Raw genomic sequence first — 14,952 nt, 5'->3', positions numbered from 1 at the left:
TATTTAAAACTTAGTGAAATGAATGAATGCATATGAGTGTTTAGTTTCAATTTTCCCTTTTATTTCAGTGATTTACTGCTACTGTAGACATTATGGTCTATAATATCCTGGATGGTACATTAATGAGAGGCAGCATTTTAACCCTTGGATTAATTATAAATAATTTGAGTTTATATCCCTTTCCCCCATGCTCCAAGTCCCTGATTTCCCCTCTCCATTTTACCTCAAACCTTGTGCGACAGAAGTGACATTCAGAGAATAATGCCAGGAAGTAAAGTTTTAAAGAACAAGCCTGTTCCAAAAAAAAGGTCCTGGAATAGCACGTGTCCTTTTAACTGTTATGTATTGTCCATCTACATTAAATGTATGGTTACAATGGTGCGCCACAGGGGGCACTGTGGTGGGAGACCCGAAAGTACCTGCGAGACAGAGTATAAAATGCTGACCACCACACCTGAAGGGCACTCTGGAGTTACACAATAAAGGACCAAGGCCACAGCAATTACTACAACACCAGACTGTGTGGAGTCAGTGATTTGAGTGCTACATACACTACAAATTGGTGACAAGGACACGGACGAACTCTTAACATAACCATGGCTACTTTGGGCACGCTAAAGGATTTCACAGAGGGTAATGACTGGGATGCCTTTACGGAAAGACTCGAGTACTATTTTATAGCAAACGACCTGACGGGGAACATGAACGCACTGATAGAGAAGCGTACGGTGATATTGCTGTCCAGTTGTGGCGAGGAGGTTTACCGTCTCGTCAGGGATTTGTCATATGAGGAGCTGATTGAACTCATTTGTAACCAACTGAAACTGAAGGAGAGCATCCTCACGGCCAGGCACAAATTCTACCACCACTGCAGACCTGAGGGCTAGGATGTCACAAAATATGCTGCGGACATCAGAGACTTGCTGCGCCGTGTGATTTTGGCACACACCTTGACGAGGCGTTGCGAGACGTCTTTGTTATGGGGATTGGACATGAGGGTTTCCTTCACAAGCTGCTATCTACTGAACCTACAGTCAGCCTGCAGCAAGCCATCAACATCAGCCGGGCATTTATGACCTCGACTTGCAGCACCAAGCAGATGATCCACACGGTCTCGAACCCGGCAGGTACTGTTCACAAGATAGCGCCCGTCACGGACAAAACTGCAGAACGTGGCTCTGCCCAGGGCAGAGAGCACGGACATCAGGGTCCTGGAACTCAGAGTCAGAGTCCGCTAATCGAGTAGCACCATGCTGGCGCTGCGGAGGAAGCCATGGGGCTCACCGGTGCAGGTTTGCGGAGTATACGTGCCACACGAAAGGCCACCTTCAGCGTATGTGCAAAAGAGACATGACTCATCATGTGGCTGAGGAGATGGTAGATGATCTGCTATCCAGCGAGGAGCATTGCGGTTTGGCTCGACAGGCAGCCCAGCCCCAGAGTAGAAGATGATGCGTTTGGACTGTATACGTGTACCGACGATTCGGCCTCAGTGATTATGGAAGTCGCGATTAACGGAGTCCCAGTGAGTGTGGAAGTGGACACGGGGTCGGGTCAGTCACTGATGAGTCAGGAAACTTTTGATAAACTGTGGATCAACCCAGCTGCACGACCCAAGCTGGTCCCGGTCACGGTGAAGCTGCGCACCTACACCAAGGAACTGATACCTGTTCTTGGCAGAGCGGATGTGCAGGTATCTCACGGTGGCGAGATGCACGGTTTACCTTTGTGGATCATTGCAGGTGATGGGCTGACGCTACTCGGCAGGAGATGGATGGGGAAGGTCCGTGGGAGCTGGGAAGACTTCATTCCTCCACAGACCGCTGTCCCCCGTGTTCACAGGCAGAGCAGGCCTCCACCTTCGGATCGGATGGCAGCGAAGGAAGCGTGTGTGGGGTTGGGCAGAGCAGCGGCAGCCATCGACTTCCCTGCAAAGTCTGAGAGTGAGAAAGAGACGCTGGAGCCAGCAGCAGCACCAACCGAGCTGGAGAAGAGAGAAGGGAGAGCAGGCAGCAGCTCAGTGGATTTCTGGTAGCGGTGGATCTCCCTCAGAGCCACGGTGCCGGGTCTGTAGCGATGAGGCTTCTTCACTCCACCTGTGGCCGGATCGCTCTTCTGGACCATTTTGGTCGCCAGATGTTTTTGGGGAGAGAGGGAGAGCAGGCAGCAGCACAGCGAGTTCAAGATGGAGGCGAGCCTCGTGGCAGCAGAGTTCTTCAGAGAGAGGCAGGCAGGCACCAGCAGAGCACCTAACATGGCGGCGCCCAGTAGAAACCTCATGGAAAAATCAAAATGGCGTCTTAAAAGGGGAATGTACCCGGGAGTCTTAAAGGGGCCTTACACCGTTGGCAGTCCCCACAGAGACTTTTGTAAGGACAAGAGTGAGTCAAAATGATTACTGTGATTTGTATGATGATGTGATTTATGACAAGAATTAATATTTTGATGCTAAAATGATTACTGTGATTAAAATGGTTGAGATGATTGGTGAAGAGAGTTAATATCACAATGCACAATTAAAAGGGTTAATGGATCTGTGACTAACATGATTAATGCGATTTCTGATTTTATGTGATTTATGCAATTGTTCAGTGGCTGCAGACAAGCCACAAAAGGCAACTATTTTCTGAGAACAGAGGCAACGCACCAGTTGTCATACCCTGTCTCAACGCAGCCCGTTACCTCGGGCAAAAAGAGGCAGTATGCCGCCACCACACCTCACCCAGTGGAGTTGAGATTTAATAACTGTTCAGTGTACCTGCAACCTTTTGATATAACTCTTCAATGCATCTATATGTATCATACAAATGTACTGTCAATGTGTACCTGCTTTCTACTGGAGATTATGTTTGTGTACTTGTATCACCCATGTAAGGACTGCAAATACCACATCCTTGCACCGGATCGCAAGCATAATCTCTACGGGGGGGGGGGAGGGAAGTGGATGGTCATGGATTCAAACTCACAAATCAACCAGGCTAAAGTTACCGGCAATTTGCTTTTGGAACTGGTGGGGGGGAGGTGAGATGTTATGTATTGTCCATGTACATTAAATGTATGGTTACAATGGTGTGCCACAAGGGGTACTGTGGTGGGAGACCCGAAGTACCTGCGAGACAGAGTATAAAAGGCTGACCACCACACCTGAAGGGCACTCTGCAGTTACACAATAAAGGACCATGGTCACAGCAGTTACTACAACACCAGACTGTGTGGAGTCAGTGATTTGAGTGCTACATACACTACATTAACATTTACTGAAAGTCTCTACTGGGAGAGTAGTACGGAACAATATTTTATGTTTTTATGTGCATTAGTCATAAAGGTGTTATTCCGCCTCCTCCCTCCCACCTTTGTCTGAAGAAATTGACACTTGGCTGGAATGTTATCTTGGCAGGCAGTTTCTGTTTCAACTTGCAGTACGAACTGAGAATGGAACTGTTCTATGAATAATTTGTCATTTATTGAAGCATCAGACTGCGCCTTGTAGTGAATGAGAGAGGATTTGAAGTTAAAAAATTTTTGAGCTGGGAGCTTAACAGATTTCGTGATCGCTGGATAGCTAGCTTATAAATCCAATGCTGCAGGCTTGGGTAGTGAGGTGCACTTCACTCCACTTGGACCTTGATTGATTCATGGCATTTTTTTCATCTATCCAGAGTTGGCTATGAATTCTGGACTACAGTTCAATTCCTTATTGAACTCTTGTCCTTAGGATGGACCACTAATGACCGTTGCTTTCCTGCTCCTGCATTAACTACAGGCAGACTGCGCTGTCCAGCTTTCTTTTCTAATCAGGCATACATAGCTTTCTCGAGACAATTACCTTTTTTGAGGCAACTTTACCACGCCATTTCTTTATTTTGGAATGGTTGTTTTTCCAGTCTGCTACAGTGGCCTTGCTGATGTCATATTCAACTGCTCTCTTTTGTGATTCACCCCTTTTGAGCCCCTCGAATACCCAGCTTTATTTTGCTTGCTTTTGCTGCACGTGGAGGCATTGAGTGAAAGTGTAAACGACGGACACTAAGAATGGCGCACTGTTTTTAACACTTTTGTTCTTAGGATGTCAGCAACATTGGCTAGGAAATTTTTTTTGCTCAACCCCAGTTACCTTCAGGGTGCGGGGTCACATGTAGACCAGACCCTGTAGGCATGGGACCCCTCCCTGTGGTCTTGGGAAATGAATTCTAGAATGAGGTGGACTATGTATACGTGTAGGTGAGGAAGCTTTGGAAATGCTAGGTATCACGTGTTAGGGGAGCCTTTGGGGGCACAGAAAGACTTTGTAGGATGCCTTCAATCAATGTAAACTCTAAATATGGTTCAATACTTCGTGATCCTACCATATTACCTTTTTGTAATACAAAAATTAACTTTTTAGTGAATTATCCAATGTTAGCAGTTTGAAAATGATAGATTGTGATTCATGAAATCAAACTGCATGTTTTCAGTGCTGAATTTACCAGGAATAAAAAGAAAGAACTTGCTTTTCATGACCTCAGAATACCCCAAAGCGCTTTACAACCAATAAAGTACTTTTAACGTATAATCACTGTTGTAGTGTAGGAAATTGTTATGTTAAATAATTTGACATTGATACTTGTTTGGTAAATGTATAGTTAAACCCCCTTTTAATACCCATTTCACTGAATATAATGTGACATGGTGCTATCCTTTAAAAGTTTAACTGTATTAAATATCTTCACACTGCAGGCAGGTAATTCATACAAATTAATTTTTGATTTTGCTTTCTGTATTACAGTTTAGATTCTTATAGCCATAAAGAAGATGCCACAGCTTTTCCAGGAAAGCGTGCCCTCATCTCTTTCCTATCTTGGCTGGATTACTGTGACCAACTGATTAAAGAAGCTCACAAGGTCTGAACAACAGAACAAAAAGTGAATCAATCATTGAAAAGTTGATGTTTTGTGCTGTCATTTTTGTAACAGTGCAGTCTGTGATTGAAGCTTGTCTAGAACATATAGTTTCATGGGTAGAATGACATATAATATGCATCAGCAAAAGCAGATGCTGGAAATCTGAAATAAAAACAGAAAATTCTAGAAATACTCAGCAGGCCAGAGAGCATCTGTGGAGAGAGAAACAGAGTTAACATTTCAGGTCGATGACCCTTCGTCAGAACATTCTTATAAACTAGTAGGAATTGAGTTTGATGGGCTGAATGACTTCTTTATCCATATTCATTTCTCAGTTCTTTTAAATGCTATAAATACCAAAATAGTCAGCTGAAGGGTATAACCTAATTAATTCTGATAACATGTTTATGATATGCAAGCATTTTTATATCCAATGTGGTCGGTTTTTAAAAAAAGTGTAATATTCATTCATGGGATGTGGACGTCGCTGGTAAGGTCAGCATTTATTGCTCATTCCTACTTGTCTGTGAGAAGGTGGTGGTGAGCCACCTTCTTAAACTGCTGCAGTTCGTGTGGTGATGCTTTTTTGTAGCGATTTGGTACAACTCAGGAGGTTGTTAAGAGTCAACCACATTGCTGTGGGTCAGTGTTAACTCACCTTATTAAAAATTTGGATGAGTTACCTTATGAGTTTTGATCTAACAAATCAACTGATGTGGAGATGGTTGACAGACAAGGTGTTAAATAACCAGATTTAATGCAGTTGTGCCAGAATATAAGAGCAAAATAAATTAATAACCTCTGAAGGGAGTATAACGATTCATTAAAGGGTATTAAGAGTTAGAAAAATGGCAATAGAGAGTATAGCAAAGGGTATTGAAAAGGTACAGAACACCAGTTCCATTACTACCCTTTCACTGTTGCAGACCATGTTTTGGCATTAAATGGTGCATACAGCTACCTTTTAGCAACAAAATAACACATTGAGTTACAAGGTAAAGTGCTCCTGCCCTTCTAAAACAGTGCATTATCTGACTTAACAGGAACAGTGCATATCTACAAGTAACATGTCAAATAATGGAAACTATTTGAAAATAGTTCAAATAAAAGGCTATTGGCTAGAAATTTGTGAAGAAATAAGAAGAAAAATTTCGCCATTTTTTAAGAGGTTAAGTTTGCCCAAAAAATACCCCGTCATTAAAAAATGGCATTGCTGGAGGAATCGTGTTTAATACCGCCGTCCTCTCTATCTTTACAGCAAGGTCGATATCGTCAAAAATACAGGGGAGAAAACGCTAAAAAAAATTTGCAAAAATAAAAAATGAGAAAACATTCACAAAAGCCCTAAGAAATGAATCACTGAAAAACTTCAACTTACCTTTTTTGTAGGTCTTCTTACTTACCGTCATTTCTTAGGCTGCAACGCTTGCTTTTTCCGCAACGCTTGCTTTTTCCGTGCGTTTTTTGACCCGAGTACGGGTTCGCTGAATGGCCAAATTTAGATGTTCCTATTTTTAAGGTATTGAGATCCGGAAAATGGCGATATTTTGAAAATGACGTTCTTAAACTTTAGGGAATTTGTGCACTTTATTTTAATAATAAAAAAGCAGTTTTAATGTGAAAAAATCGTGCCCTCGATACCAACATACCAGGGAGCCTGCGTTCATTTAGGTTCTGAATGACAAATTGACTTCTTTGAGGGTGTCTGTTTGATTAATAAGTTGATAGTGGAACTCCGTATGATATAGTTTGAACTGTCAAAGATTTTGACAAAGTCCCACACCAAAGACTTCTAATTAGCGTAAACACTAGGGTGATACTTAGGATTGAATGCAAAATTGTTTTTTTAATTGAATATTGGATGGGGTTGCAGATATTGAGGACTATGCTTGGATCTCTGTTGGTGACCCAGATACCAAAGCAAACTATGAACGTCAAATGTACTAACACTAAAATAGGAACAGCAGTAGAAACCAAGAATAAAGCAAGATGTTGGAAAAGGACTTTAGATTGTACAGCAAAATGGCAAATAAAGTTTAATGCTGATAAATGTGAAGTACACAGTTCTGAAATATACTGCTCATCGTGAATATACACTGAATAGAATTAAATTGTTACAGGAAGACTTGGAAAGGGACCCGAGAGAAATTGTTGACTCATTATTTTCGATGTTTAGACAATGTAATAAAGCAATTTTTTTTAAATGCTGATAAATTGCTGGGATACATGCAAATGAGGAGTACAGGTCTTCAGGGGTTACGTTAAGTCTCGACAATGCATTGGTGGAGCAATATGTTTAATTCTGGTTGCTATTGCAGCAAAATGTTTATATGCATTAGAGAGGCTACAGAGAAAAGTAAGAAAACTGATCTCAAATGTAAAGGAGATGAGCTATGCAGAAAGGTTAAAGAAACTCAACTTCTGCAGCCGAAAAAACATACTCCTTTTTTAAATATATTAAATAATGTTCAGAAGATAAACCAAGATATTACTTCAAAGTAAGCCAAGAAGGTAGGGCCAAAGGACATTAGTTTAGTGAAAACAGGTATATATTAGGAATGATATCTGTACTCGGAGAAGGATAAATGTTGGGAGTAAATTGCAGGGCAAAATGCTGAGACAAATACAGAGCAGTTCAACAAGATGCAGTTGGATGGTTCAATGGCAGAGTTTTGCTGTGAGAGAATTCCTTGCTTTGACCTTCCTTTTTCTTATGTTTACATTCAGAAGTTAGTGTTTCATGGATTTTGCTGTTTAATTAGAATATTTTATGATGTAGAACATAAGAATTAGGAACAGGAGTAGGCCATCTAGCCACTCGAGCCTGCTCCGCCATTCAAAAAGATCATGGCTGATCTGGCCGTGGACTCAGCTCCACTTACCCGCCCGCTCCCCATAACCCTTAATTCCCTTATTGGTTAAAAATCTATCTGTGATTTGAATACATTCAATGAGCTAGCCTCAACTGCTTCCCTGGGCAGAGAATTCCACAGATTCACAACCCTCTAGGAGAAGAAATTCCTTCTCAACTCGGTTTTAAATTGGCTCCCCCGTATTTTGAGGCTGTGCCCCCTAGTTCTAGTCTCCCCGACCAGTGGAAACAACCTCTCTGCCTCTATCTTGTCTGTCCCTTTCATTATTTTAAATGTTTCTATAAGGTCACCCTTCATCCTTCTGAACTCCGAGTAAAGACCCAGTCTACTCAATCTATCATCATAAGGTAACCCCCTCATCTCTGGAATCAGCCTAGTGAAACGTCTCTGTACCCCCTCCAAGGCTAGTATATCCTTCCTTAAGTAAGGTGACCAAAACTGCACATAGTACTCCAGGTGCGGCATCACCAATACCCTATACAGTTGCAGCAGGACCTCCCTGCTTTTGTACTCCATCCCTCTCGTAATGAAGGCCAACATTCCATTCGCCTTCTTGATCACCTGCAAACTAACCTTTTGGGATTCCTGCACAAGGACCCCCAGGTCCCTCTGCACCGCAGCATGTTGTAATTTCTCCCCATTCAAATAATATTCCATTTTACTGTTTTTTCCAAGGTGGATGACCTCACACTTTCCGACATTGTATTCCATCTGTCAAACCTTAGCCCATTCGTGAAACCTATCTAAATCTCTTTGCAGCCTCTCTGTGTCCTCTACACAACCCGCTTTCCCACTAATCTTTGTGTCATCTGCAAATGTTGTTACACTACACTCTCCCCTCTTCCAGGTCATCTATGTATATTGTAAACAGTTGTGGTCCCAGCACCACTGTGGCACACCACTAACCACCGATTTCCAACCCGAAAAGGACCCATTTATCCCGACTCTCTGCTTTCTGTTAGCCAGCCAATTCTCGATTCATGCTAATACATTTCCTCTGACTCCGCGTACCTTTATCTTCTGCAGTAACCTTTTGTGTGGCACCTTATCGAATGCCTTTTGAAAATCTAAATGCACCACATCCATCGGTACACCTCTATCCACCATGCTCGTTATATCCTCAAAGAATTCCAGTAAATTAGTTAAACATGATTTCCTCTTCATGAATCCATGCTGCGTCTGCTTGATTGCACTATTCCTATCTAGATGTCCCGCAATTTCTTCCTTAATGATAGCTTCAAGCATTTTCCCCACTACAGATGTTAAACTAACCGGCCTATAGTTACCTGCCTTTTGTCTGCCCCCTTTTTTAAACAGAGGCGTTACTTTAGCTGCTTTCCAATCCACTGGTAGGGAATAAATAACCAGCTGTATAATTATTTATGCTGTTTTTTGTTTTACAGCTCACTGCAGTTGCCTTGGCAAGGGCTATTCGAGAGAGGTTCTTTGTTCCGGTTATGGAACCACAATTGCTTCAGACGTAAGTTAGCTTAATTACTTTCCTTCATATCACTGGTTTGCTTCATCTGTCTTGTAAAGTAGTGCATAGAAACATAGAAAACATAAAAAATAGGTGCAGGAGTAGGCCATTCGGCCCTTCGAGCCTTCACCGCCATTCAATGAGTTCATGGCTGAACATGCAACTTCAGTACCCCATTCCTGCTTTCTCACCATACCCCTTGATCCCCCTAGTAGTAAGGACTACATCTAACTCCTTTTTGAATATATTTAGTGAATTAGCCTCAACAACTTTCTGTGGTAGAGAATTCCACAGGTTCACCACTCTCTGGGTGAAGAAGTTTCTCCTCACCTCGGTCCTAAATGGCTTACCCCTTATCCTTAGACTGTGACCCCTGGTTCTGCTAGTTAATATATAGAAGGCTGGTAGATATGTGAGACTTAGCAGTGAGCTGGGGGGGAGGGGCGGGCGCGGTTGCTGCTATTTGGTATATTTAGTAGGTGGATCGGGGGGTACGCCAACATTGTGGAGAGCTACAGAGGCATGTGAAAAAGGAATGGCAGTAATCATGGGGGATTTTAACCTACATATCGATTGATCAAATCGCACGGGGTAGCCTGGAGGAGGAATTCATAGAATGCATACGGGATTGTTTCTGAGAACAGTATATTACAGAACCTACAAGGGAGCAAGCTATCTTAGATCTGGTCCTGTGTAATGAGACAGGAATAATAAACGATCTCCTAGTAAAAGAGCCTCTTGGAATGAGTGATCACAGTATGGTTGAATTTGTAATACAGATTGAGGGTGAGGAAGTAGTGTCTCAAACGAGCATACTGTGCTTAAACAAAGGGGACTACAGTGGGATATGAGGGCAGAGTTAGCTAAAGTAGACTGGGAACACAGACTAAACGGTGGCACAATTGAGGAACAGTGGAGAACTTTTAAGGAGCTCTTTCATAGTGCTCAACAAAAATATATTCCAGTGAAAAAGGGCGGTAAGAGAAGGGATAACCATCCGTGGATAACCAAAGAAATAAAGGAGAGTATCAAATTAAAAACCAATGCGTATAAGGTGGCCAAGGTTCGTGGGAAACTAGAAGATTGGGAAAATTTTAAACAACAGCAAAGAATGACTAAGAAAGCAATAAAGAAAGGAAAGATAGATTACAAAAGTAAACTTGCGCAAAACATAAAAACAGATAGTAAAAGCGTTTACTGATATATAAAACGGATGAGAGTGACTAAAGTAAATGTTGGTCCCTTAGAAGATGAGAAGGGGGATTTAGTATTGGGAAATGTGGAAATGGCTGAGACCTTAAACAATTATTTTGCTTCGGTCTTCACAGTGGAAGACACAAAAACCATGCCAAAAATTGCTGGTCACGGGCACGTGGGAAGGGAGGACCTTGAGACAATCACTATCACTCGGGAGGTAGTGCTGGACAGGCTAATGGGACTGATGAAATGCAACCCAGGGTATTAAAAGAGATGGCGGAAGTTATAGCAGATGCATTCGTTATAATCTACCAAAATTCTCTGGACTCTGGGGAGGTACCAGTGGATTGGAAAGCAGCTAATGTAACGCCTTTGTTTAAAAAAAAAAGGGGGCAGACAAAAGGCAGGTAACTATAGGCCGGTTAGTTTAACATCTGTAGTGGGGAAAATGCTTGAAACAATCATTAAGGAAGAAATAGATAGGAATAGTGCAATCAAGCAGACGCAACATGGATTCATGAAGGGGAAATCATGTTTAACTAATTTATTGGAATTCTTTGAGGATATAACAAGCATGGTGGATAGAGGTGTACCGATGGATGTGGTGTATTTAGATTTCCAAAAGGCATTCGTTAAGGTGCCACACAAAAGGTTACTGCAGAAGATAAAGGTATGCGGAGTCAGAGGAAATGTATTAGCATGGATCGAGAATTGGCTGGCTAACAGAAAGCAGAGAGTCGGGATAAATGGGTCCTTTTCAGGTTGGAAATCGGTGGTTAGTGGTGTGCCACTGGGATCGGTGCTGGGACCACAACTGTTTACAATATACACAGATGACCTGGAAGAGGGGACAGAGTGTAGTGTAACAAAATTTGCAGATGACACAAAGATTAGTGGGAAAGCGGGTTGTGTAGAGGACACAGAGAGGCTGCAAAGAGATTTAGATAGGTTAAGCGAATGGGCTAAGGTTTGGCAGATAGAATACAATGTCGGAAAATGTGAGGTCATCCACCTTGGGGGGGGGGGGGGGGGGGGGGAAAAACAGTAAAAGGGAATATTATTTGAATGGGGAGAAATTACAACATGCTGCGGTGCAGAGGGACCTGGGGGTCCTTGTGCATGAAACTCTTTTGGAGTTTACCTGAAAAAACATAAACATTAAACCGTGCCACCCGCCCTGGATGACACACCAGACATTTACAAGGCCCTTTTTTTTCTTTTTTGTGTTTTTTTTTTGTGTTTTTCTTTTTTTTTGGGGGCACAAAAATCACATTTTTTCCTCCAGTGCCCCCTATAAAAGGGGAGGGGGACACTAAAAGCACCGGCAATTAAAACAAATTAAACTTTAAACAACATGCTGCAGTGCAGAGGGACCTGGGGGTCCTTGTGCATGAATCCCAAAAAGTTAGTCTGCTGGTACAGCAGGTAATCAGGAAGGCGAATGGAATGTTGGCCTTCATTGCGAGAGGGATGGAGTACAAAAGCAGGGAGGTCCTGCTGCAGCTGTATAGGGTATTGGTGAGGCCGCACCTGGAGTACTGCATGCAGTTTTGGTCACCTTACTTAAGGAAGGATATACTGGCTTTGGAGAGGGTACAGAGACGGTTCACTAGGCTGATTCCGGAGATGAGGGGGTTACCTTATGATGATAGATTGAGTAGACTGGGTCTTTACTCGTTGGAGTTCAGAAGGATGAGGGGTGATCTTATAGAAACATTTAAAATAATGAAAGGGATAGACAAGATAGAGGCAGAGAGGTTGTTTCCACTGGTCGGGGAGACTAGAACTAGGGGGCACAGCCTCAAAATAAGGGGGAGCCAATTTAAAACCAAGTTGAGAAGGAATTTCTTCTCCCAAAGGGTTGTGAATCTGTGGAATTCTCTGCCCAAGGAAGCAGTTGAGGCTAGCTCATTGAATGTATTCAAATCACAGATAGATTTTTAACCAATAAGGGAATTAAGGGTTATGGGGAGCTGAGTCCACGGCCAGATCAGCCATGATCTTTTTGAATGGCGGAGCAGGCTCGAGGGGCTAGATGGCCTACTCCTGTTCCTAATTCTTATGTTCTTATGTGGACTTCCCCAGTTTTCAGTGCACCTCTGTAGTCTTTAAACCAATTGACACTATAGTTTATTCTTCTTTTTAGGCAGTTCCTCGGAGTCGAGGATGACTTGCATCCACACTAATATGAGTTCTCAGGTGACTGATGAGTCCACGTGGGACCTATAGCCTCTGTCACAGGTGGGGCAGACGGTGGTTGAAGAGACGGGTGGGTGGAATGCTTGGGTTGTCGTGCGTTCCTTCCGCTGTTTGCGCTTGGCTTCCACGTGCTCCCAGCGAAGAGACTCGAGATGTTTGGCGCCTTCCCGGATACTTCTCTCCCATCTTGAGCGGTCTTGGGCCAGAGACTCCCAGGTGTCGGTGGGGATGCTGCACTTTTTCAAGGCGGCTTTGAGGGTGTCCTTGAAGCATTTCCTCTGCCCATCTGGAGCTCACTTGCCGTGTCGGAGCTCTGAGTAGAGCGCTTGTTTTGGGAGCCTAGTTTATTAATGTAAATGTTGTAACAGTTGTGAGGGGCTGGGCTTTGGACAGGTCTGAGTCTTCCAACTCCTGACAAATGAGATAGGTTGGATACGTAAGAGAGGACGTGGAAGGATCTGTGAATGGGAACGGTGTGAAAGGCTCTGTGGTGTTCTGTTGCTGACCTGTACCACAGTTCCCATTTATTAAACTCGCTCTGTTCTATATATATTCGTTTGAAGAAGTTAAGAAACATATTCTCAAGGTGCATCCTACAATTCTTTTTGGCCCTTAAAGTTACCATAATTAAGTGTTTAAAATGTGTCTTTTTTTTGTGTGTGTAGATCAGAGATTGGCATTCTGACCTCAATATCGCTGCTAAATCGCATCATCCGTCAGATCATGTCGAATGCAATGCTACAAGAGTTAGTTTTCTTCCTCTTAGGAGAACAGAGACAGCCCGAAATACCCAGAGACAATAAGCATCAGCTGCGGTATCGGCTTATAGAACACTGTGACCATCTCTCAGATGAGGTGAATATTGATGAGTGCAAAATCTGCTTAATTGCATTTCGGCATTTTAAAAAAGGAATATCGTTCTTTATTAATGTATTTTCCATATGCCTTCAACATTCCAGTGGAAATTCTTTTCCTGTGAAAAAGCTTTGACCATTTGGGCTCGGGAATAGAATCCAATTCAACTTGTTCCATCTCCTACACCCCAACTCACTTAGAATGATGGACACAATAGTGTCTGTGCCAATAGCACACATCAATTGGAAAAATTATGGGTGTAAATGCATGGCTACAATTCCCTCACCCTCCCCATGCTGAAAATAACAGCTCTCATCAGGGAAAAGAATGGATTCTACTAACAATTAATGTTTTTAAAAGTGGTAAAAAGCCTTCATGGTTCAAGTGCAACTAAATCAAATGAAAAAAATGCATCAGGAAGTAATGATGCATAAGGACTTGCTGCAAATATTCAGTGGAAATACAGTGAAGCTTCTATTTGAATAGAATGATCCAGTCACGAAGTGTTAAATGACTTGCATACATTTGTTTACTCCAAGTTGGAGACTGGAACTTCAACCAGTTAAATCATAAGAGTGTAATCGGAGCACTGTTCAAGTAGCAGTAATTCATGTACAGGTTAAACCTCCCTTATCTGGAAACCTCGGGACCTGGCCTGTTCGGATAAGGGATTTTTCCAGACGTGGGGTGGTCACATTAAATTGGATAGTACAGGTACTGAGCAAGGGAATATCGGGGCTGGGAGTGCGGCAGAAAGATCTTTAGGGGTGGCGGTGGATCGTGGGGTCAAGCCAGCGATTGCGGAAGTCGGCAGCGAGGAAGGACTTCAATTTGTTCATGTTGGAGTTCTGCGCATATGCCACCCGGTGGTCAGGAATGGTTCTGGACAAGGGGTGGTTCTGGTTAAGGGAGTTCTGGATAAGGGAGGTTCAACCTGTATCTTGCCTTAAGCTAAAGATTTGAATTTATGATATTAAATCGTTGATTCCTGCCACTAGGTGCGGTTCGTTTGTTTTGCAAACTTTGTAATCTTGTTGAATGTTAACATATTGGGCTCAATTTTAAGGAGGGGGGCTCTGAGGCGGTCAGATTTCCCCACGAGCCAGGCCGGCTTTAACGACGGGGCCTTATTTGCATGCGAGGCCTGGGTTTACTGCCGCAGCCAGCCAGATTGAGAGACTGTGTGGCACGGAGACGCACAAAGGGAAGGAGGAATTGTGTGGGGGCCGGCCGCAGCAGCATGGGGTGGGGGGGAGGGGGGTACTCGAGGATGATCGCGGGTCAGGAGGAGTATGGGATGGGGACAGCATGGTATATCTTAAGACGATCGTGGGCAGGGAGGAGCACAGGATGGGGGGATCTTCAGACGAGAGGAGCGTGGTAGGGGGGGGGGGGTATCTTTAGAAGATCCTAGGCTAGGAGGAGCATGAGGAAGGCGGAGGTGCGAGGGGGAGGTGCGGGGGTTCTT

The 14,952-nt window shown here is 43.3% G+C and overlaps 1 protein-coding gene across 1 annotated transcript in view; it reads left to right on the top strand.

Moving 5' to 3' along the window:
• Nucleotides 1-14,952, top strand: part of fhip2a (FHF complex subunit HOOK interacting protein 2) — a 77,468-nt gene that overhangs the window by 40,324 nt on the left and 22,192 nt on the right. The window contains exons 8-10 of the mRNA XM_070876580.1: nt 4,766-4,880; nt 9,157-9,233; nt 13,295-13,484. Of these exons, the coding sequence (XP_070732681.1) occupies nt 4,766-4,880; nt 9,157-9,233; nt 13,295-13,484 (382 nt within the window). The remainder of the gene's footprint in view (nt 1-4,765; nt 4,881-9,156; nt 9,234-13,294; nt 13,485-14,952) is intronic.

This window comes from Pristiophorus japonicus, chromosome 3 (assembly GCF_044704955.1).
Source record: "Pristiophorus japonicus isolate sPriJap1 chromosome 3, sPriJap1.hap1, whole genome shotgun sequence".
Lineage (NCBI taxonomy): Eukaryota > Metazoa > Chordata > Chondrichthyes > Pristiophoridae > Pristiophorus > Pristiophorus japonicus.
Note: the sequence above shows the minus strand (reverse complement) of the source record. Positions and strands in the feature narration are given on the sequence as shown.